This window comes from Salvia miltiorrhiza, chromosome 7, assembly GCF_028751815.1.
Source record: "Salvia miltiorrhiza cultivar Shanhuang (shh) chromosome 7, IMPLAD_Smil_shh, whole genome shotgun sequence".
NCBI lineage: Eukaryota > Viridiplantae > Streptophyta > Magnoliopsida > Lamiales > Lamiaceae > Salvia > Salvia miltiorrhiza.
The window spans coordinates 52,577,914-52,602,381 of NC_080393.1; the positions used below are offsets into that span (position 1 = coordinate 52,577,914).

General features: G+C 38.1%; 1 protein-coding gene across 3 annotated transcripts; it reads right to left on the reverse strand.

Moving 5' to 3' along the window:
• Window positions 1-109: 109 nt before the first annotated feature.
• Window positions 110-20,854, reverse strand: LOC130994769 (lysine-specific demethylase JMJ17). 3 transcript variants are annotated; one of them, XM_057919830.1, is made up of 34 exons: window positions 20,650-20,854; window positions 19,153-20,568; window positions 17,861-17,918; window positions 17,204-17,326; window positions 16,438-16,495; window positions 16,176-16,312; window positions 14,399-14,557; window positions 14,204-14,290; window positions 13,143-13,322; window positions 12,244-12,396; window positions 11,959-12,144; window positions 11,801-11,872; window positions 11,561-11,656; window positions 11,142-11,228; window positions 10,904-11,020; window positions 10,613-10,820; window positions 10,442-10,506; window positions 10,093-10,151; window positions 9,873-10,004; window positions 9,628-9,787; window positions 9,208-9,543; window positions 8,119-8,298; window positions 7,964-8,025; window positions 7,627-7,705; window positions 5,549-5,698; window positions 5,323-5,456; window positions 5,009-5,120; window positions 4,853-4,926; window positions 3,562-3,706; window positions 2,833-2,991; window positions 2,052-2,147; window positions 1,855-1,950; window positions 1,581-1,783; window positions 110-389 (listed from the first exon to the last, which is right to left on the reverse strand). In XM_057919830.1, exons 2-34 carry the CDS (start codon window positions 20,490-20,492, stop codon window positions 170-172), a joined length of 5,523 nt encoding a protein of 1,840 aa, XP_057775813.1. In that variant the 5' UTR covers window positions 20,493-20,568; window positions 20,650-20,854; the 3' UTR covers window positions 110-169. The 3 variants fall into 3 exon arrangements, with proteins under 3 accessions (XP_057775813.1, XP_057775812.1, XP_057775815.1); XM_057919829.1 differs by having other exon boundaries at window positions 19,153-20,851; XM_057919832.1 differs by having other exon boundaries at window positions 2,833-2,982; window positions 19,153-20,848.
• Window positions 20,855-24,468: the final 3,614 nt, after the last annotated feature.

Consider the following 24,468-nt stretch of genomic DNA (forward strand, 5'->3'; position numbering starts at 1 on the left):
AATATGGATTTCATTATAAAACCTCATTATATAGTTATACAGGTGCCTAGTAATGGAAAAAATAGCAAAAATCGACAGGCAATCTTTGTAACACGCAGAGAGAAAAAGGTGGGGGGAAAAAAATCAATTGAATAAATTGATGAATAGCATGTGTCTAAAACTACAATAATCAGTTATCTTGTACGTAGAAAAAGGGAGATAAAGTCTGAAGTTGAGAACGTTTTCGAGCTGCCCTTCTAAAAGGTTTTCTCTGCCTCCACAACAATCTCTCAAAATTGCTAAAATCCCTCTGCTTAATATTCATCTCCACCTCCGCCGCTACCTTCTTCGATGAGTTCCTCCTCAGTTCCGACCGCCTCAACGGTGTATGAGGCTCTTCAGCGCTACACCTGCAAAACAAAATAAGAATGACATGAAAATCCCATGTATGGCTTGTCATATTTGCTTTCAAATACAATACATAAAAGAAACAAGATATAACAAAGTATTAAGTTGACTACTTTCCCTATGAAAGGAAGCATTTGGTTAACAGTCACGGAAGGAAGAAGATGAAAAGGCTAAAAATTAGTATCAGTGCTTCTTAATTATTTGGTTTCAAAGGTGGTAATGATGTCTAATTTCAACAGAAATTTTCTAAGCAAACTTTAAAACAATTCGATATTGATTAGTTTACGTGTGATCTGAGAAAGCCGTGGACAAAGTATAACCAAATCATCGCTTAAAACTTGACAACTTCAAATGTTATACAGCCAATTCAACATTGGTGTATTTACTCCACGAAGTAGTAAGCTTTATGTCTTGAAATGGACCTTAAATCTAGGGAAAGATCAGAAAGATGGCACGTGCCTCTAAGCAAAGCAAATAAATGAACAGAAAATTTTGAAGCTCATGCTTAAATCCAGATTATTTCACCTTGGTTATTCAGTGTATTCACGATCACGGACATCAGTCATTCTCCTAATGTCATATTCTATATTGGTGATTTGTACAGTTTAGGTTTGTTAGTGTTGGATATAGCATCTCGTTTGGTTGGAGTAGAGGAATGGAAAGGGAATGGAATCAAATAAACGGATGGAATGGTAACAATAACCATTACATTTATTGAGTGTTTGGTTTGACAATGGAATCATTAGTAAGGAATTCTCTTTCTTTTGTTTCCCCTCTATTTTGAGGGGTAACAAATTGGGTGATTGGATTACCCTCAAGTAAGGGTAATGGTTAACTTATTATTCAAACCAAACAACAAGTAATGGATTCAATTAATTGAATCACTTTCCAATCTCCAAAAATACCCAACCAAGCATGGGCTAAATGTAAATCAGCTTCAACTGAAGCTGTTGTTTTGTACTTAATTTTAAACTTTGTTTCCTTTAGGACACGTTTACCTTTCATGATTAATAAGACACATGATTTAGTATTTTTATCTTCATTACTAAGATTTCTCCAATCTCAGTGGGATGGATATGAATCAAGCATAAATTAGCCCAATGATAGAAATTATTAGACTTTCTGGCATGCCTTTTTATAGAAAGAACTATACGAGAAACATTAGAAAGGGAATCCATATAGCAATAACTTGCCTGTCGTGTGCAGTTAGGGCTGATGGAGGCATATCTCCATCCGGGCAAGAATTGCATGCTGGACATATGTAAACCTTTGGCGCTAAAGATATTTTAACGCAATCAAAGTGATACCACTCATCACATTTATCACAAGCGATCATAGCTCTCTGGCCATATGGTCTCCGACAAATGCAGTAAAGCATGCTCCGATCCCTCAGTAACTGCAGCAACCACAAGCTCAGGATATATAACAGCAAAGAGCCATTAGCCATGAGAATATTGCACTCATTACCTTCAGTTCCTTTTCACAGGATACCGGCAAGCATTCACCCTCGTAAATAAGTGCAAACACTCTATCCAATCCAAGTACCCCACCATCCACCGAGACCTGCTTGTGTTATAAGGGAATGAGAAATACAAGGGTTATTATTTGTGAAGGGATAGAAGCACTTTCTCTATGCAATATATGGAAGTTGGAAACATTATGACCTGCTTGGCTGTATCTGCCCATTGCAACCCCATGTCCTTCATTTCTGTTAATCTCAGAGTGAAGTAATCTTCGGGAGGGATCTTCATAACCAATCCCTAAAACACGATTACAACGTAATATAATCATCTGAGTGAAAATTAAAGATATTAAAAACTACCGCTTTTTTACGGGTTCCAAGAAATGGGCGTAGATATAATACCACAGAAGGCATAGGAATCAAAAAAGTTGCAGAAATACAGTCAAAGTGTTCAATACTTGATAAATATACGAGCTTCGTATGTCTCCTACATACCTAAATATTTGGTATAATGACACTGACCATCAATCCATACAATTAAGATGTGTGCTCTCTTTATCAACAAAGGAAATTTCAGCATTATTTGGTTTCAGAAATGCTTGTATTCTGTTTGTGAGACCCAATATAGTTAAATATAATTAACATGTTGAGATCACTTTGAAACTTCTGTCATAGAACATCTTGCAACTTTTTAGTGTTGCAAGATCAACCTAGAGAATTCAGTTACAACCTAAGATCAGTTTGTTAAAATTTCGATTAAATAATATGCATTATTATCATTAGTTCATAGTTCAAATGCACATCATTCAGATTTTATTTTGTCGATCTAGTTCGTAGGTAGAAATAGCATTGCATCTTCATAGAGCTATACATGTTTGAACCATTCATGTCTTCTAGATAGTATTTAATTATATGAAGAAACACAAAGGAAAACAAATTAGTTGGACAAAAAAGAAAAAGAATTAGCGAAAGGATCATCATACTTCATGCAGATGATGCTGGATCTGTTGGAGCGCGGGCTTTTCTGAACTTTGTAAAAGTTTATCTGCTCTGATTTTCCATGAATTTCTAGCCAATGCCAACTCAAACTTGAGATCCGCCTCATCATCACAAATGCCTGAAACACTTATTGCCTGCAGAAACTAATATCTTTTTTTTACTAGCTTCACTAAATGAAGACCCAAAAGAAAGTCGAAACCAGAATACATCCCTTCGTCTCTCCGGTGCATTGCCAATAATCAAAGCCAGAGTATACAACACAATTGACATTTTAAACAAAACGTCAAGTTTTAATTCGTTTCAGCCATGTGGAAGATAGAAAGAGTCGACATACAAAAACAATAGTAGTGTTTGAAACACACTGTTAGGGGGGCATTTACTTTGAATGATTAGCCTTGATAGATAAAAACAGTAAGGTTAATCCCTTGTTTACTTTGATGGATTGAAACTTTGGGATATCCCAAGGCCCTTGATTATTTCTATCATTTAAGCTAGTTTTGCTTGATTCTTATCTCATTGAAAGGGTAGGATTGGAGAAATCCTATTCTTGAGGATAAAAACACTCATCATGCAAAGTAAACACCCCCTTAGTATAATTCATCCGTGCTATGTTAGAAGAGGAGAAAATAAGCATGCTAACCGTATAAAAATTGTCAAAAAATATAAATGCCTTAGCTTGTTAATGATAAAAGGACAGATTTTTTAACTGATACCTTCAAAGCAAAACACAACTTTTGTTTGACCACATCGAGATTTGGGTTGGTGTAGGATAATGCGAAATTCACGAGTTCCATCACGCATGCAATGGAATCATGCGCATTCACAACGATTTGGTCCAATATCTTCCACTCTTCCGTCCTGAACAAAATAACACATTTATGTGATTCATTATGGAACAATAATGCTAGTATGCTTTTATCTAAATGATTAACTTCATGCAACGACGTACACACATACTCATACTCAAATAAATTCATCAACATCAACAATATCTATAGCTAATAGCAGGATGAAGCATATGTAGCATGTACAAAAGCAACGTGGAGACTCATTCAACCCATTCCAGAATTATATGGATATATACGTAAACAAGGAGATTGATAGCATGATGGAGTAAAAACAAAGGTTTTACTGCACGACGAAACGCTGAATATATATAATATAAACCCTTTTTAATTGATATACAGAAATTCTTTAACAACTGAAATAAGAATGCTTCAGAGAATACAAATGACTGCCAATAGTATCTGACATGCTCCAATAACAACTAAAGTTTGATATCCATTTTACCAAAGAGAATGTTGAAGTAGGACCTACTTCAAAGTCTCATGTAAACTCAAGAAATCAAGTAACGATTATACTGATAAAGAAAATGACTGCCAGGACATCAATCCAAAAAATGGGCAAGCTGGAAATGGAGAGCTGTCTTCACCAATCAACTTTGAGGGGAAACATACAAAAGCAGACAAAAATCTTCTAACAAAAGCGATTTGGTTAATATCAACAAGCTGAATTCTTAGGCTCCAAACATGACCTTTTTTTACTTTTGATTATTTACGAAGATCCTAGATATTTACATGAAAGTAGCACACTGTATTTTCTAGCTGATAACTATTTATTTCATGTGTCTACTTTATTATGTACCATGTAAATGGCTGCAGCTCATACAAGAAAATCAAAGTTTTTTCACTTAGGAAAATGAATATGATAAAATAAAATAAATTAAATTCCATCAACTGTGATTTAGATCCAATCCTTTGCCAACCACTTCATTCAGAAAATAAGACAATTCAAATTTAGATATTGTAACCACTGAAGTATACAGTCCATCTTACGATAAACTTTAGTTGATATAGAAGTAAAAGGTTCGTAACATGTTCCATATAAACTGTAAATCTCAAGAGTACAAATCTTGAGCAATGGAAAATGTGCCAAACATCGCAAAATCCATAAATTTCATAAGCAAACAAATCCCAAAAAATTAAGGAAAACAAAGTGGATTACCGCAGACAAAGATCATTGGCATCAGAGAGAAGAACTTTGAGCTCATCCAATGCAACAGGCTTCTTTCCAGATCTCTGCACAAGGAGAGATCAGATTAAAACGGAAAATAGTCTGCATTAACTTCAGCGAGAAGTAAATTATCAGTCAATCACAAACCAGGGCACTACATCCACCACGAGGAAGTTTGGCTCTATTCACAAAGTCGCAGTATTGGCAAACAAACAACACGGCATCCTCCAACAATGTCTCTGTACAATGCGAGTGAAAACTGTGGAAGAGAAAATAAATAATTAAATAGGTAGTAATTTCTAATAAACAAAGTTGAAGGGAAAATTTTCCGTGGGAAGCAGAAGATATGTTCAAGTGAGAAAGGAATGTTATGGATCATTGCTGCCAGCCGAAAAGCTATGCATCTATTTTAAAATTTTAACACGGCTGGACATGACAGGGATGAGCCCTAGAGAAGCGACCTGTCGTTGCAAACAGAACAGGTCAAAAGGTCAGGATCCTCAATAGCACTGGCGCAGCATAAGCACAAATATCTTGATTCTCCAGTCTCGTGATAATTAAATACTTCAAGAGACCTCTCAAGAGCCTCCTTTAACTGCAACAAAAATTGAATAATTCCTTGAGAATTACCCAAATAACCACCACACATCATTTAACTGGATGAATAGTACTACCAGTCTCACTAACCTTTGTAAGAGCATTAAGTAGTGAATTTTCCTTTCCAGATGAATGCTTAACTAGCTCAGCACATTGCTCTTTCCATTTTTTAACTTTTTCAAATTCAAACAGGACCTTCTGTAGTTCCACACAACTGAATGCGTTGAGAGTTCCATGTTCCTAGATGTTGAAATTGCAATTTCAATAATCATAAAAGACAGCAAACACAATGAGACTTCTAAATGCAAAATAAAAATTATTTTAGTTTCTCTTCCATGAAACAACATACTTTGACCATTTGGTCATTAGGTAACGCAGTATAGACGGTAAAAACAAGATGACCATGAAAACCATAGTTCAAGGAAAGAGAGACAAGAGAGAATTGAAGAAAGAAAGGCATAACCCATCCAAAGAAATTGAACTTGTATGCAAAAGACTCAATGCTTCCTTCCCGTGATAGGTAATTCAATTAACCAAATTCTCATATAGCATTGGTTATCCACTACACCAACAACGTAACTCTTTCGAGCAACAGATCTACTTTTCTCGATAGTTTTGTGCAGAAACAGATATTCGATATTTTGATTGCAGGTGACGGTGTAATAGACAAGAACTATGACATCCCAATAAGGATCATAATAAAAAGCGCTAATTGCTGCTAAATACATGAACTTTGACCACATTCTGATTTTGCACATGAAATAAAAAAAATTGAATATGAATACATGAACTTCCAATTTTTCCATGAAATTGAATCGCCCCCAATCAAACCTGACATTGAAAAATTGAAATTAGACATCGTTTTGATTGTCACATAAAATTTATAAAAAAAAATCCCACGATCACCACCACTTCCTCCACCACCACCACCCCTCCCCCCTCTCTCTGTCACTACCATCACCACCACAACAACCACTGCCATCATGAGAAGGGGTGGACGAGTTCGCTTCCAAAAAGTGTTTCTCGCTCAAATTGTCCCGGGGTTCACTCTCTAATGGATCATAGTTACTCCCCAAATTGGTTAACTTATAGATTAATATATCTTGTAAATAATGTGCTTTGGGAATCGTGGATTATAATGGCAAAAGCAAAGAGATTCCAAATATTAAAAATAAAAAATCAACTGCAACGTTAACCAGATTGGATACTTTGTTCTGTTTTGTTTTCCTCTATTTTCTGCTTAGTATATCAGCTAGTCTTAGAGTTCAGGATCCCTAATCAGATCATAAACCAGAACCACCTCATGTTGGTCATTCTTGTTGAGTATACAATCCAAGAAATACCTTCAAGGAAAACTAGTATATGTGGCTGAAAACACTTCGAGTGAGGGAGACACTCGACAAGGTTAATTCACAGACATGGCTAATGGAACTTACCAATGTTTTAAAGTACGTTTTGTAAGGTGAAACGTTTTTCTTCCGCCTCACAAGGCGTTAGTTTCGAAACGGAGTGAGGCGGAATAAAAAAACGGAATTCGTAACAAAACACATAAATTATACCTAATGTCATAAAACACATAAAGACATAGCAAATATTCCAAAATACATAAAAACATAGCAAATAATTCAAAATACATAAGTTCATAGCTGCTATTAAGTGTTTAAAATCTTAAATTAAAGTCACATACATGAAAAGGAGAGGAGCGCAGAGAGTTGAAGCTAGTTGCCGCTGGGTTTTTCAATTTTTAAAACCTTCTGACCTTTTATTTTAATTTTAATATGTTAATTACACTTAAATTATAAGTGCCCATTTAAATTAGGGTTCAATTTAACTAAGCCCATCTATTTTCGCACCAAATGCCCTGAAGCCCAGTCCAATTAAGTTCAGAAAATCAGAAAACCTAACTAGCGCTTTGCAGCGGCTCACAGCGCCTCACCGCCTTGGCCCGCCTCGGCGAGGTGGAGGCGTACGTTCAGGGGGGAGGGGAAAAAACGGCGCATGAGGAACGGTATCCTGCCGCCCCGCCTTGAAACGGCGTTTTTTTCCGTTTTTTAAAACATTGGAACTTACAGCATGACATGGCTGTAAGGGAAATTCCATGATAGATGTTAATTATCCTCAAATACACTGCCAAAAACCTAGACCAAAATGTAAGGTAATTGTCTTACTTTGAGCTGCAGCAATGAATTCCATGAGCGATCTCCAAGGCTGAGTCCAAGAAATAGGTGCACTTGCTCCAACCACAAACTATATTAAACATTCAAACTATTACTACATAACAGTGGAATTATTATTTAATAAAAGAATGATGACTCAAAGATATAAATGTGCTCAGAAATTAGTAGAGTTTAAAATAATATTTTACAACCAAGAATATTAGGTGCAGGCAGCGGCCAACTACTTTTACAGTTTACCTAGAAGAACTCTTACACACAGATGATCATTTAAATTGTAGCAGATGGATATAAGAAACCTTATATACTGCAGTGACAGGACACAACTTACTTGTGATTCTGAACTGCATCCTGCAGGCGACCAATAACCAATGGAAATGGCACGTACAAATTCTGCAACTTAAAAAAAGTCAGATGCATAGAAATAGCATATTTGGTGCTCTATGTCATCCATGAACGAACAATAGAATATACAATTATAGAGACCTCAGCTAAAAGAATATGTCTGTCAACACTGCTGACTTCAAATTGCCCATGATTGTTAGGGTCGAGAATGTCAATAGACTTCCTCAGCCATTGTAAGCCATCAAACAATGAAGTCCATAAAGCGCAGGATTTATATGTTCCAGGAAGGTTGTCAGCATCCTCCAACATCATCTCAACTTCCTAAAATGAAAGAATTGGGCCATTAGATGATCTGCAAACAAAAAGCTATTAAATAAAAAAAATGAATGGATATCCGATAACAATACAAAAATAAATCTCCAATCTTCCAAAAGATAAGTATGACACATACACGCCAAGCTGAATGATCCACATGAGTCGCTACTGAGATTGAATAATTGAAAAAAATAACATGAGTGCACTGTACTTCCCACCATGTGCTACTTTGGTTGGACTAAACTGACAGACCATAAAGCAAAGAAAATTTGTTTTATATTAACGGTAGGTATTCAGACATTTCATGAAACAACTTGAAAATGAAAACATCAATCCAAGGCACAAGACATGTCACTATAAAAGGAAGCACAATCAGGAAATGCCTTGAGAATGTCCTAGACAGCATATGTTCTTCTTTGGGACTCAATGGGAACTTATGGTCAGCCTCATGGATAAAAGCATATGTCCCACTTAAGGATGGATATGATAGACGCAGGAGGGAGGTCTGCAAAGCAGGTCAATTAATAAACACCATACCAATAAAGACAATGAGAAAATAAATTTGACCTCAAACACCAAAAGAAAAATTAATACAAAGACACAGAGATAGGAAACAAAAATAGAACTAAGATGAATTCCCTCGATTACTGATGAACAATATTATAACCCAGTCCTAAATGCAAATCTCTGGTGTTACTTACTGCAATGGGGAAAAAAAAAGAGACAGACAGCTTTGTAATTAAACTGGCTGCTCATTTGCTTAAAATTAAGAGAAAGCAAATTAACATTTGAAAAGGCCAAGTTGGTTGGAAGCTCAATAAAAGATAGCACGAAATAAACGTTATCCAACGTCATCCAATCAGAATCCATGTGTTGCTTTGGATCTTGAAAACTATGCAAAGAAAATACGATTACCTTGTGTGTAGGAACAAGAGAGGAAAATGAGATGAGATGAATGCACCACTTGAGCATAGAACAAGCATCTTGCAGTTTAGGAACCATGTTAAGCTTAAGACCAAGGGAAACACCAGCTGCAACAGCAGTCTCAATAGAAAGAGCATGATGTTCAAGTCTGGGTTTAAGAGAGTTGGCAGCGCCTTCACCAACAATGTTGACAAGCCATAAGTCCTCTACATCTTGTAATAAAGAGCTGGCCTCCTGTTCCCACTCAATAGCCTTCTTCAAAACTCTTTCGAGCAGTGAACGTTCTTCAAGGTGTACCTTCAAGTCTTCAGATTCCAACACCAATTCCTACATAATTATAAACCATCAAATGAGATTTGTCAGTACGAGAACAATAACAGGAAACTTAATATCAACATCAAGGGGATTAACCTTCAATTTGCCAACTTGGTGACAAGAATCTGAGACTGGAAAACTGGATGAGCCCTGAAATAGGAATGGTTTGCACTTCGATAACCACTGCTTAGCTGTTGACACTGCAAGCTTGACTTCAGGAAGAGATGGTGGGATAATGCCAATCTCCTCGGATGCCCTGAAGATATTGTATTCAAAGAACATTAACATCCACTTACATCAGTTCAACAGCTAAGAGTCCAAAATAACATTTAAAGCGCAACCTCAATATATCCTCAAACTCAGACATAGGTGCCTTGGTAGCAAGAAGTTCTTGTGCTTTTTTTTCCCAGAGGACAGCACCAGCGTGTCTTTGGGATATATCAACAAAGAGCTTCTCTTTCTCAATCTGCAGTCTGACAAGTATATGCAGTTCAGTCATCAATATTAAATTAATTCTTTCTAAGCTAATGAGAAACTAATTATTGAAAAAAGGTAGCATACAGGATTGCCTCCGACATAAGTTGCTGAACGAAGACCATGGACATTTTACCATGAAGTACCTGTATTGAAGTTGATGATGATTTTAGATATATCATCTATCAATTGTATGCAAGTGACTAAAGTACAAACAATATCTTCACACCCAAAACCCAAGACAATTGGAGCACAATGGCTTAAATGGTGACGTTACCAATTAAATAGCTAGCACTGCCAGTCAGAAATCAAAGTGAACATGCCACTTGCATTTCATACAACCAAAGATGCAAATATTTACCACAGAAACCAAGACTCATAACAGGAAGAGCAGGATGGAAATATAGGTGTAAAACCAAAACAGGGAACAAGTTACCTCAAACGCTTTAACACGGGACCGTGCTTTGTTAAGTTCGAGTTCAATACGAGGCAACTCATCCACTACATCAGAAGAAAGAAGAAGTATACATATAACATACCCATGAGTTGAATAGAACAATCAACATTAATCAGCAGACAAGATCCTGGAAACCTCACTGCACCATACCTCGGATTTTAAGCAACAATGCATCCTGCTGGATGCATGTTAACTCATTGACTAGTTTTCCTTGATCCTCCCGTTCTTGAACATTCAAAAGAACAAGATCAAAACGTGACATCCAAGATATGGTATCACTATAATATTTTCTCAGGAGTCCTAGCTCTGGAACATTAACAGTAAAATCCTCCCATTCACCAAGAAATTGTTCGATTTCCTGTCACAAGAAGGTAGTAGTTTTTAAGGAAGAGTTCCACATCAATGGCCAATACTGAACTTAAAAATCTGCAGCCACACAACCTTCAGCGAATCCAAATCTTTCAAAATCTGAACACACCGAGACCGACAAGATTCGACTTGCCTTATCAAATCATTGAGCCTATCTGCTTCAGGAAGCTGAATTTGTTTCTCCAATATCTGAAAATTATAAACAGCAAAGAACTATATCAAAGAAGACGCCATAACTGTGTCAGGCGTGCTGGAAAATAGACACAAGGGGAAAAGGGAAGTGGGGGAGAGGGAAAACATTTTAGTGTACCTCTGCCTGCAGCTTGTATAGCATATCTACCTCAACTGAGGAAGGGGCTTTCTGAGAGAGACAATTTCTCACATTGTCCACCCAAACCTAACACAAATAACGATGATAAAGTTGTCACATATGTATTATTAAAAATGAAAAACTTTATCATTAAGTTAGTAATGATAAAACTGTTCAGTGTTCTGATCACCACTATTAGTAAACCAAGTATCTACAGGAGATGCATCTACGCCAAAACCATATTAAGCAAACAGAGATAGTAGAATATAATCTCAACTAGAGAACTGAAAAAAACTTTTCAAACTGAGAAAACATGGAAGTCCTTGAAAAAAATTATAGTGCCTTGAAGTAAATCTTATCAGACTAGTTAACTGAAATGAACTCTGGCATAGAAGCCAAATACCAATTATCATATATACCTTCAGAGCAGAAAGCTTGAGATTTAGTTGCTCGGTTTCCTTTATGTGGATTGGCAGGTCAACAGCCTTCGTATATAAGATCTCCAAATCATCCAACTGGACAAGTTCACAAGGCAAAAAATAAAAGGATGGGACAATGTAAGCTCTGTGTGATACACAGAAAGACAGCCAAGTGTGCAACCATCTGAAACTATCATCTACAATAATATAAAATGAAGGAGGGGATAGATGCTTTCTTACAGAAAATTCTGACCACAATGCGAGGGCAGAATTAATTTCCTGAATCAGTATATCGGCTTCTTCTTTGTATTCCTACAGAGATGTTGACAATAAACATTCAGCTCAGCAACCAATGCACAGAAATAATGACATTTATTGAAGTAAATGAAGAGTCCAACCTTTAACTGAATATGTCTAGGTTCATTACAAGGTGGGGTACTAAATTTGAGCAACTCATTGACACAATTCATCGGAATTCTCTCTGAGTCAGATTTATTGGACCACATCTTTAACTTAGAAACACAATTTCTCACAGATTTTGCCCACTTTCGTGCTTCAATCAAGCTGGTATGCATTTCCCGCACCTGTGGAACAGATAATTAAAAATATCTTCAGATGCACCGTGCACGAACAACTAAGATTCGGATGAAGCCAGAGAAACTGCAGAAACCAATAATGCTCACAAGATCCATCTCAGAACCCGCCCAAAGAAATTGCTCAGCTTCTTCTATAGCACTGACATAAGCTTGGCTGGAGTACGGATGCTCAAGTATCTTACATGATTTCAGAATCCACTCTTCAGCAAGTTGCAAATGTGTGACATGACCACCCTTGACCTATAAATGGAGAATGACATGGACTACAATTTCATCTCACATTGACAAAGCAAAAAAGCTCATCGGCTAATGCAAAAAGGGCGAGTGATATGGTAGGTTAAAAGTTTCTTCAAGCAGTATATAGAGTTGTATATAATACGACAAACTATGTGGCTAAACAGTGAAGAACAATCAGAAGCTTATAAATCAAAGACATTTTATGATTCTGAAAATACATTCCACATATTGAAGATCTCCTAAAATAAGTTTGTTAATCGATGTACAAGTGGTTCTACACCATGTACATGCAATGTGATACTCGACACAATTTAACTCCGCCTACTCCTATTCATAAAATTACGCTAGCATCAAGGAACACTGTCTTGTTACCTCCAAGTTATGAGCTTCGTACAAAATAGAGTGGTTATTTGTGAACACCATTATTTCTAAAATAGCAAAAGGGGTGATAGCTATATCACATTTAACATTAAAGGATAGATACTTTGAGCACATGTAAAAGGTTGGGTACCAAAGCAAGAACTATCCGCAAATTATATCTTAAACTAATGGCCAACGACAATTGTGCAGCAAAATGATATATCACACCTAGAGAATGGTAATTTTAAAAAGCTAGAAAAGTAGGAAGAGTAAGGGAAGCTCAGAGGAGGCCAAAGACAAGGTAGAACAACCTCAAGTTTACAAGAAAAATCTTTACACAGAAAGAATAGAAGTACTCTCTTAATGTAAACATCAATATTATTGTCAACCTTTTTTGTTAATACTACTTGTTTTTCTGAGCTCGTAGTCCTTTGTGAATGTGAATCGTCAGCTGCTTCCACCAAATAAAATTTATCAGCCTCGTGCAGCAAACCAGTCAGTTCCGCCAGAGTATGGCGGTATTGAAGACGAAGTTTATTTGGCTTGCATTCACAGAGGTGCTCCCAGTGCTGAAAGAAAAGAACATCAGTTCCATTGCTAGATGTTTCAATGCAATCTTTTGGCACTTGAGATTCATAGTAATGGAGGCACAACATAAAGAAACTGAATAGCATACTAAACCTCGAAGAGACATGCAAGCAGTCAGCAAAAACTGGCAGTTGGAAGACATCACATAAGGCAGATTAAAAGATGATATTGCAAAATATAAACTCGACAGAGTAGTCAATTATCAGGAAAGCCCTTCAATATGGTCGTATAACAAAAAATAATCTGACTTGTTGTATACATCAATCACTGATCTTTTCATGATAAAACTACAAATTTACTCAATCCAGAAAAGCTAAGACCACTAGGACGGTGGATGCTAAACTAAAAATGTTAAAAGTTCCTACAACTTATAAGATACTTTTGAAGTTTATAAGACCTTATTATATGGCACAAGAAGTTGAGAAAAAAAATAGGTAAAATGCAAATGAGAACAATAAAATAAACTAATTTTTTTTACTTTTAAATTTAAATCGGATGCTGTATCATCAATTTCAAGTTTTTAGCTAGTCTAAGTAATCATTTCAATAAATAAATAAAGGGTTATGCAGATTTACACCCAATTGTTAACAAAGAGTAGTTGTTAGTTCTAATTCTAATATAATATGTAACATAGCACACACACACGAATTGCACATAATCTCATTTACTTTTTAGCCTTACCCCTACATGCATCAGTGAACGAGGCAGGACTATAACCCCACCCCCACCCCCACCCCCCAAACACAACATAACAAACAAGTTTAGAACTGTCATCAAGATGGAAGTCAAGCCATTTCAAGAATTACGATAATGTAGATGACATTGAAATAGTGAATTATTTAAGCAGCTAATACTGTCTCACCTCTAGGCAAACATATGTGGATGGTCTACAGTTGCAAGAAACAGCAGAGAGATACAATAGTTGCTGGCAAATGATGCACATTGGATCCTTGAAAGACATCAGTGATACTAGTCAGATGAAAAGCAGATTTAGGGGGAAAAAACAGGCGAACACCACCCACCGACACACTTAATAGAAGTAAAACTCATCACATACCTCCTCTGTACCAACATAATCAGGCTGCGCTCGAGGTGTCATCCGAGAAGATCTAATTATGCCATTTCTCCAAAGCCGCTCCCTCCAAGTTCTCTCATTGTTGTATATCCTAAGTAACTCCTCTTTCAAGTAAGGGGATACTTCACTATCAAATTCACTCTGTGATAAAATTCAGCAACCAAATAATCAGTTGAAGATAGTTACAACTAGAAAAAGGAAATAACAAATGATAAGTCAAAGTTAGCAAGCAATGTTCTAAGAAATTAACACTGAAAGACTCGTTCCCTAATTATTTATGCACGACTCATATGGAATAATGTAGTCCGCATGAATGTCCCCACATGCAACAATAAACACATTAAAATTGAACAACATACAAATTATATGAGGACAACATGGTCCAAAATTCAAGTTGCAACAAACACCTACTTATATGAAAATTTTGTGTCCTAATATCTCCAAATCTGGAAACCTGTTACACATGCACATAAAATTACCAACTTTGGCTCACAGTGATAGTTAAACTTTTTTTTAGATGTTTTTAATACAAATATTTGAGCGAGTTGCATATGTAGCTTTGTATGAAATCATGATCAAGAAAAAACAATATCTCAAGATTTAGACAAAATACTGTTGAAAAGTGAAAATCAAGTTGTGACAAGAGGAAATGGGAGCAAGGAGAGAAGTCAAATAATGGGTGACAGGAAGGAAAAATATGAAAGAGAAGAGAAAAATAAGAGAAGAATTTTAGCATGAATCAGAACCACCTAAAGTTGTGTAGTAATTTAAATGGTTGTCAGATAATTAGATGTTTGAATATACTAAATTCAAAATTAAAAGGATAAAAAAAGAATATAAAGAACCCTCATTCCTTTAGTTCCAAAATCCTATTAATTTTAATATTTGGAATTTTCTCCTAGAACACGAACTCAAGAAAATCTCATAAGGTGACATCAGTCGTCATTCTTTATTGAGACAAGACTGTTCTATATTTGCTTATTTGAGACCCTGTTACTTACAGTTACAATCTCTTGGATGATGACCAATAGTCGATAATGAGAGAGGACTATTTTAGCATTCATAAATGGCAGGTCATAAGATCATAATATAACTCCATGCATCAGACATAAAATGAGCTATTGTGGGACCTCTCCAGCGTACAGAACATTTAGTGGTGAACAAGCTAATGAAGATCGAATCTCATACAAAATATGGTCATGTCGAAACCATCAGTATTACTCAAAGAGGATAAGTAGAACATGCCTCTTGCTTTACATGTTTACATTGGATCTACAATCATGTTTTGACGTTTAAGCTCAGTTATATTTATGAATATACATGGAATAGCCAGAACAATTTACCATAATCTATAAGGCTGTGATATCAAAACTTCCAAACCTATCTTACTAGCCCAGAACAAACCTTGATCCGTTGCAATTCGCAAAGAATGAGCTTTTTTTAACAGAATAGAATAGTGTGTCTGGTAACAAACTAAAGACGAGCTACTAATTATGGCAGCTAAAAGAAGGGGGGGACTGTCAACAGGTATCTGATATTAAACCAGTCTTCCACAGACAAAAAAAAAGGTCCAGCTCTTCTAATTCAAGAACAAATAAAACTGTATTTTTGCATTCAACCCCAAATATTATGAATTTATAATCTTTGTGGATCCTTTCCTAAAAGATTGGAGGACAGCATCTATTTATACATTGTTCTCTCATAAACAAGCCAAATGGATAACCAACACAAAAATAAAGCAGCAAGAAGTATACCAAACCTTTGCCACAACACACAGGAGTTCCTCATGTGATAAAACAGGTACTCTGTGATATTGCCGGTAAAGCTCAGCTCCGAAACCACCGTGAGGTAACCAATCAGCAGGAGCAAAATTGACAGCCTCAGCACAATTCAAGCCTGCCACCAAAGAAACTTCTTATAACTATAGCAAAATTATGAACTATTTAGTCAAAGGGATACAACACAATGAGATTTGACGCTCAAGCTTACTAGGGCATGCAATTTAACTATTTTATGCTTACCCAAGTTGAAACCTCCATGATAAGATCGGGGAAAAGTGATGACAAAGTTCCCAGGCTCCTGCCAAAATAAAATGCAATTACATAGGTATTCTATGTGCTTTAATGAAACATCAAAAAATACAACCTAAAGATTAAAAAAGAAAAACGTAGGATCACATAATAAATCTTGAAACCTGACCATTTTCTTGGACAATAGAGGAAACAAAATAAATCAAAGAAAACATAAGAATAAGCAACTTCCAGAAGATAATCTATTAATCATATACAGGCCCAGATAGTAAACCACCGTTGGATTGGAAAAATTCAAGATATGATAACTTAATCAACAGCAAAGCTCGAACAAAATGTTAACCTTCTTCAATTAACAAAGAAAGTAATAAGTATTAGCATCACACAATACATAGAATCAGCTGTCTAAAATCAGCCCCACACCCAGAAGAATAGAAGTTCATTTAAAAGGGTTCTGCTGAAGCAAGATAGTCTTTCCCTCTCAGATGATCAAAGATAACCATCAAGCAAGCAAAAACTGAATGAGGAAAAACTATAGACTCAGGAAAAACTGAAGTCAGCCCCAGAAAATGTCTTGTTACATATGCTTTACAAAGACGTCGTTACTTAGTTAACTTTTCTTAAGCATTATTAAAAGCTTTCAAAAGAAACCTAAGGTGGATAAAAAAATACTACCAAGACGAATAAATTAATTTTTTACAAACCTCACAATGATATAAAGCATCAATTTTCTGAGTTCTGAAATACTTTAACATACCTGAATAATACTGTACACTGGAACTCCTTTTTCTTTCAGAACAGAAGGATTCAGCATTGTGACAAGCTGAAACAACAAGTCTGGTTGTGCTTCAAACAGATCGGGCAGACTATCCCGCATTACCTACACAACAGGAGAATTCAAGCAAGACACGCATTTAAGAGTATGCTACTCTTTCTCCTCACCTCTTCTATGGTTCTACCACTTATTTAAGAGTAAAAAACACTAATACCCACTGAAGACACACATTTGAGAAAAGACACATTGTGATGCTTGAGGAAATAAAAATGAAATGGCACTTTGGATATCATGGAAAGAAATTATAGTGAGGAGCATCCTTGTTTCAAAAATTATAACTGCTTCAAGAAGCAATATGCATCTCCAAGCACGATTACTTTCGGTAAAATCCCATGGCGGATATAAGATAATCATCTCTCAACTGAAGACGAGTCTTGCTTACTATATTGCTGCACTAGCCTCACAACTGAAAAATAACAAAACAGAATCTAGACCAGAAATATGCAAAAGGATTTGATTAAAACCTCTAAAACTTTATCATAGTTCAACTATGTTTCAAACATCACCACTGAAATTAGCCGCATGCCTAAGTCCCTCCTAAAACAGTAAATTTTCTGCTAATAAATGAAGCAATAATACCTTTTCAAAAGCATGGGTCTCGTTACCAGGGACACTGTACCAACATTTTGGCTCTCCCCTGAAATGTGGGAGTGAATGGGTAAGTCAAGTCAAGAGTACAAAAAACAGCATAGTATACTTTGAACCCACTGCCTGAATAATGTAAGTGCAGAAAAGCATAATACCCACGTAGAGAAATTATATTAAGTAGAATCATGTGAGTTTCAAGGCACAACAGGTCAAGGAAGATACACCAAGCTCAGCACATAGTTCAGTTCTATTAATCGACTATACAACTAAAGAGTCAACCTCATAAAAACATTTATCAAATATGTAGAACATTGAATAAAATTCGCCATCAGAATCTCATATACATTCTCTGATGTCGAATTAGTTTAGAGTATTAAGCAGCACAATCAAAATGGCAACGTGATGCACTGAAAGAAGATAATGCAACTAATAATCCCCACTGGAAATGATAATGTTAGACCTTCATGGTAATAACTCCCACTGGAACTTTCAGTTTAATCAGAAACCTTAAAAAACATTCATTCTTTCCTTCACTTATCATTTTTCTTTTTTCTTTTCTTTTTTCCTGTTTTTTTTTTTTGGGGGGGGGAGGGGGGGGGAGAATTCTGTCTAAGAAGCCCTAGATAAGAAAAGGCTTAATCAAGAGAAACCTAGCAGAATAGAACGAAACTGGGTGTATCTCTTTGAAGGGGAAAATTGGAACAAACATAAAATTTACCAAACCAATCAAGTAGCTAGAAGAGCAGGAAGATGATCAGTTGATCACTAAACATTCTTAACAGCAAATGTATAAATTCTTTGACAGTCTCACAAAATAAAATCTTTAAACCACTTTCTACATTGATATTGCAATAAAATTGTTAGGGACATATAGACACTACATCTAACCCTAACAAAGAACACATAAATATTTTTCGCATTGACGCTTATAAGCATGTGATCCTGCACTAATAAAACTATGTTGCAGAAGGCACGTGATGATAGAGATAGATAAGGTAACCCACTTCTGAATCATCACAAATTAACTAATATACGAGATCAGATTGTGCTCATAGTGCAATAATTATGCAGAAGCTAATTCTTTTGATCATTCAATTAAATTTTCTTTGCTAATTGCAAAATTTAAAGCCAGCAGCATAACCTTCTGCATTGTATCATAATCATGCATTAAAACTTTTGCTCTCTGTAGTAGAGATAAGAGTAGACACTGACGACAGAAGAAAATTAGAATTACATAATGATATGAGCTAAACATGCTAGATCCCATCCAATCATCTACATACCAGTGGTGATAATTCATCGAGTAAAAGCAATGGTCCTCAAAGTGCCAGCAAAATGCAGAGAAAACCATTCCAAGATAAAGCCATGGCACCATAACCCCAGCAATGTTCTGGTGCACAGTCCGAAGCATTGAGCCTTGTAATCTAGGTAGGTTATTTAGGTTCCACGGGCTACCACAATACTCATTCCAAACATCAATGTCCACTGAAGGAGGTCTTTGATCAATTTGGCGAGGAAAGCCACTCCCATATGCAGAAGTATCCAAATCACTGCCATACATTACTTCCACCTCTCCAGCTGAACCCTCCACAATTTCCCAGAACTTCTTTTCCACTTGAACCCATGAAGTAGCTGCTGAACCAAACCACTTCTTCTTGACACGGTCAGCCACGCGCCTGAAGGCTTCAATTGAAAATTGTTTGCCTGGAACAAAACCAAAACTATCCTTCTCCGAATTCAAACACTCTAAGCAATACCAATTTCCTGGTGGAATTGTCATCAAGGGTGGAGATAAGCAATATGTATGCCAACCCTTGTCACACCTGTCACACAACAACATGACATCACCATGAAATCCACTTTTACACTGTTCACATATCTGATCGAGCTCTTTGTCCTCTACTTTATGTATTTCAACCCTATCGCCCTCTTTGTTTTTCCGTCTTCTCTTGATACCTGAAGTCTCAACCCCTAGTTCACATTTCTTCGAGCCATTAATACCGCGCTTGCAACTCTTAACTTTTCCTTTATTCAACTGACAAAAGTACTCTTCATATTCAATCAAATGCTCCAAATACAATTGAGCTAAGACATGCTTTGAACATGCTGAAATCTTCGCTCCTGGTCGAATGAACCGGAAAACATCCCCCCACTTCTTCATCTTTGCAACATTGTCATATCCTCCGTATCTTTTCACCGCATTAAACAACTTGCACAAATCCAAATCTTGCCCCTCAAACACAATTCTCTTCCTCGCCTTCTTCCCACAATGCTCCTCCAAGAACCGATTGTACTCTAACCTAAAAGTCTTGGGATCACAAGGAGCACACCGCGCCTGCAATTGGTGAATGGCCTGTGTTTTCGTCCCAAACGTGAACGACTCCATGTCCAGCGCAAACGGGGGTTTCCAACTCACCGGTGGAACAATCTTACAAATCCCATATGGCTCAGCTTCCGGCCTGATCTTGTATATATACTTCAAAGGGTCCTTAAATTCCTCCTCACTCGGATAAAACACCGGACCAGACGGCACATTTAACGACTCACAGTCACTCCCGCCCAATAAACCTCCACTCCCTCCACCTAAAACCCCTTTCTCCACTTTCCTAGTCCTCCCTCCCATAATTTCTTCTCAACTTATCTCACCTCAGTTAAAAACTACATAATATGAGCTACATAAACAATCAATAAAGCAAAAGCTGCAGGAACAAACATACAAGATAAATTGGCAAAATCAAAATTCAGTTCACAGTGAACTAGAATTCAAGCAAATTGAATACCCGCGAACTCTAGGGCTTCAAACTTCCGAGAAAAGAATCCTTAGGGCTCTCAATCTTATTCCAGCTCGTAATCGAATTGCATCTTCCAGTGTGTCTATAGTGTATCTATATATTTTGAGAGCAGTTGAAAGAGAGGAAAAGGCAAATCTCGTTATGGATTTCTTCTTTAAGGTAGTTTTTAGTCTACTGTTTAGGTTAAAATTCTGATCTTTATCTTCTGGGCTTCGAATCAACGAAATTTACGAATTTGGTAACCGGTGCTTCGAAACCAGTGGTGCACTCCTCTGCGTCAGATCGTACTGCGCCACTCGCATAAAACTGTTGTACCTTTGAAGTCACCGTACAAGAATTGTCGGGAACGTACAAACCTTTTCGAGACCAGAAAGAGCACGTGTTTCGCGCGTGAGTCCACGTTTGAATCTTGGTTTGATGGGACGAATCCGACGGCCAATGTTTTGTAGCGTGGATTTACGCGCTTCCGATTGCATGGAGAGAGCAACGTGCTTAATGAGAAAGAAAACGCCTTGGTGGTGAGGTTGGAGATGGACTTCAATCAACGGCTGCGATTGATCGACTCTCTGCGATTCTGTGTGCTGTGTGGGACCCCTCGGGGAAAGTGCAATAGTTATTTGCTTTATTTCATTTCATTTGTCTTTTTTTTGTACGATTATTTAGAAGAATTTATAACGTGGATGTTTGTAATTTACGGGGGGTGTATTCGTTGTGGAATTTGATGGATTTCTATGGATTTTAAAAGTTTGAGTGTATTCGTTCAAGACTTTTAAAAGTCTGCAGAAATCTGGGTGTATTCGTTCAAGACTTTTAAAAGTCCATATAAATCTGGGTGTATTCGTTCAAAACTTTTTAAAATCCATACAAATCTAGGTGTATTCGTTATTCCATTGACTTAAAATCCGGAATGACTTTCATGGATTTCATCCAAAAAATACACACGACGAAATTCGGCCAAGAACCACGAGAATTGAAATCCATGAAGTTTTAAGCGAGCGCTGAGTTCCAGCGCCCGCGGCCAAGAAGCCAGCGAGCGCCGAGTTCCAGCGCCCGCTGGAACTCAACAATCGTTGACAAACTACTGCTGTTGTTGCCACCGCCACGTTTCTCTACAAACTACTGCTACTCCGACAGAGACCCCTCCTCGGTTCCATCTCTCTCACGGACGCCCATCGTCTCACTTCTTCCACCCTGATTCCGCCACCAAATGGCTACTAGTATGGTTCTCGACGCGAAACCCTCACAGTCCGAACCACCTCCGGCGCGTGCCACGTCCGATTCCGACCAGTCCGCCTACGCTGACGATGACCTCTACACCCGCCTCAAATCGCTGCAGCGGCAGCTCGAGTTCATCGAAATTCAGGAGTAGTACGTGAAGGACGAGCAGAAGAACCTCCGCCGCGAGCTAACTTAGTTACTGTAATGGGCAATGAAGCAGAAGAAAATGTGGGCGCAAGAAATTTAGAGGCTGACTCAGTTGCTGCCGTGGGCGATGAAGCAGAAGAGAAAGTGAGCGCAAGCAATTTAGAGGTTGACTCAGTTGCTGTAGTGAGAGGTGAAGCCGAAGAGAAAGTGGGCGCAAGAAATCTAGAGGTTGACATAGTTGCTAAAGTGGGTGATGAGGCAGACGAGAAAGTGAGCACTGATTCTAGGGAAGGCATTGATTCAGTGGTGAACATTGATAATAAAAGTCAACTGCACTGTATATGGTGAACATTGATTAGTGCGATGCTGACGATAATAAGTGAGTCAATTGATAATATATGGTGAACATTGATTAACTGCACTATTAATTGGAACATTTATGTATTCGAATTTTGCAACTGTTGCTATCCAACATTGTCTGCAGTCTATTTGACATCTGTTTAACATCTGTTTTGTCTTTTCTGTAAAAGAAAGAACTTTTATGCAAGGTTCAAGGAGCACATAGGAGACGCAGATGGTGCTCATGCTGCATTAGCTCTTTGTGATCCAAAAACTGATTCCAGCTTCATTGAAACCATTGCTACAATCAATCAGCAAAGCACGGCAAATGGGAAAGGTAGACTCAGCGCTCGCTGGAACTGATTTTCATTGAATTACCACACTTCCAGCGCTCGCTGGAACTCAGCGGTCGCTGGGTTTCCAGCGGGTGCTGGGACTGTGCGGGCGTTGGGTCTCTTCTAGTGGGCGCTGGTTCTCCGCGGGCGCTGGTTTCATGGAATTCAATTCCAAAATTATCCCGTAAAGTCTTCGAAAATCAGTGAAAATCGGGGTGAAATCCAACCACGAATTCTTTGAAAGTCGTCTGGAATCTATATGAATTCCATGGAATTTAAATTCCATGGACTTTTTAAAGTCTGTGGAAATCCACAACGAATACACCCCCCTACATTTAGAATTCATAAGGACGTTCAATTTGAAAGATTAGATTAGATTTAGATATGGTGCGTTGGTTTCTGGGCATTGAAGGGACGGGCTCCGTTGGTTGCCCCGGAGCCGATCTTGTGGCTCGCGTGGAAGAGGGGGTGCAGCTGTTTTTGTCCTCCCTTGTCTAAGGGCATGACGATTTGTTGGTTTAGCTTCTTTTTTCCTTTTTCTTCTGTCCTGGATATCTGTTTGTTTTTAGATTTTCTCTTTTTGCTTTGTTTTGTCAAGGTAAGCCGGAATTGTCTAAGGGCGATGGTTAGGCCGTAGTTCTTGAGACGATTTTTTCCGCTTCCTTGGCATTTCTTTTTACATTTTTTTGCGTGGCTCTTTAGACGAGTACTCTTTTTCCTCTTATTGTTTTTTTCCTCACGGGTTTTGCTTTAAGAGGTTTTAACGAGGCTCGGCCCTTAGTCTGCTTTTCTGTGCATTCAAGGGTTTAGGCTTTTTCTTTTCACTTTTAATATAAGCTTTATTTAATAAAGATTAGATTAATGGGCAAAGGTGCGAATTCAACCCTAAACTAGACACCCCTAGAGCTTTAACCCCCACAGACTCGACCCAGTTGCAAAAACCTCCTCCATAGTCCGAAAAAATGGTGCATTTAAACTCATATGTTAAACAGCTGTCTAACGTCGTTTTCTTTTTTTTTAAATATTTTATTTTTAAGTGGGCCCCACCCATCGCTCAGGTGCTCAGGCCGCTGACCGCCGCTGTGGCGTGACTGATGTTGCTCAAACGTCGTGCACTCAACTAGAACAGCACAACCACCGGGATTGCTCAAACACTGCTCCACGTGGTCCTTCCTCTTCACCTCCATCGTCCTCTACCTCTCGGCCGCCGCCCTTCTTCACGCCTCTCTCCTTCTCCTCCTCTGTCACCCACCGGGCCCCCTCTCCGCCGCCCACGCCCTCTCCATGGCGCTTATCTCTGCTACCATCCTCGCTGGCACCTCACTCTCCGCCGCCGCCGAGATCCGCGACACGCGTTGGCTCTGGCGCTGCTCCCGCACCACCCGCTCCAGTGGCTCCTCTGCTTCCCACTCGGCACGCGCGTGTCGGGGCGCGTCTTCTTCTTGCGACTCTACAACTTCGGCGTCGAGCGTTGCTGCGGGCTGAAGTTCGCCAGAGAATGATGTCACGGCTTGGGCGATGTCGGGCGGAGGTTTTGCAGACGTTATTTTTTAGCAGGTCGATGTCGAGAGAAGCAGTTCTTCTCGCCGCTGCGGCCGACAGCATCTTCCACCAGTGGTGGATCGCCGGAGGAAACGGCCATCGATCGAGGACGGTGGCTCGTGTGCAGGTGAATTTGCAGGTCGAGGACGGCCATTGCGGGTCTGGAGCAAAGGTCTAGACGTTAAGGTGGGGTCCACTTAAATTTTTTTTAAGAAAACGGCGTTAG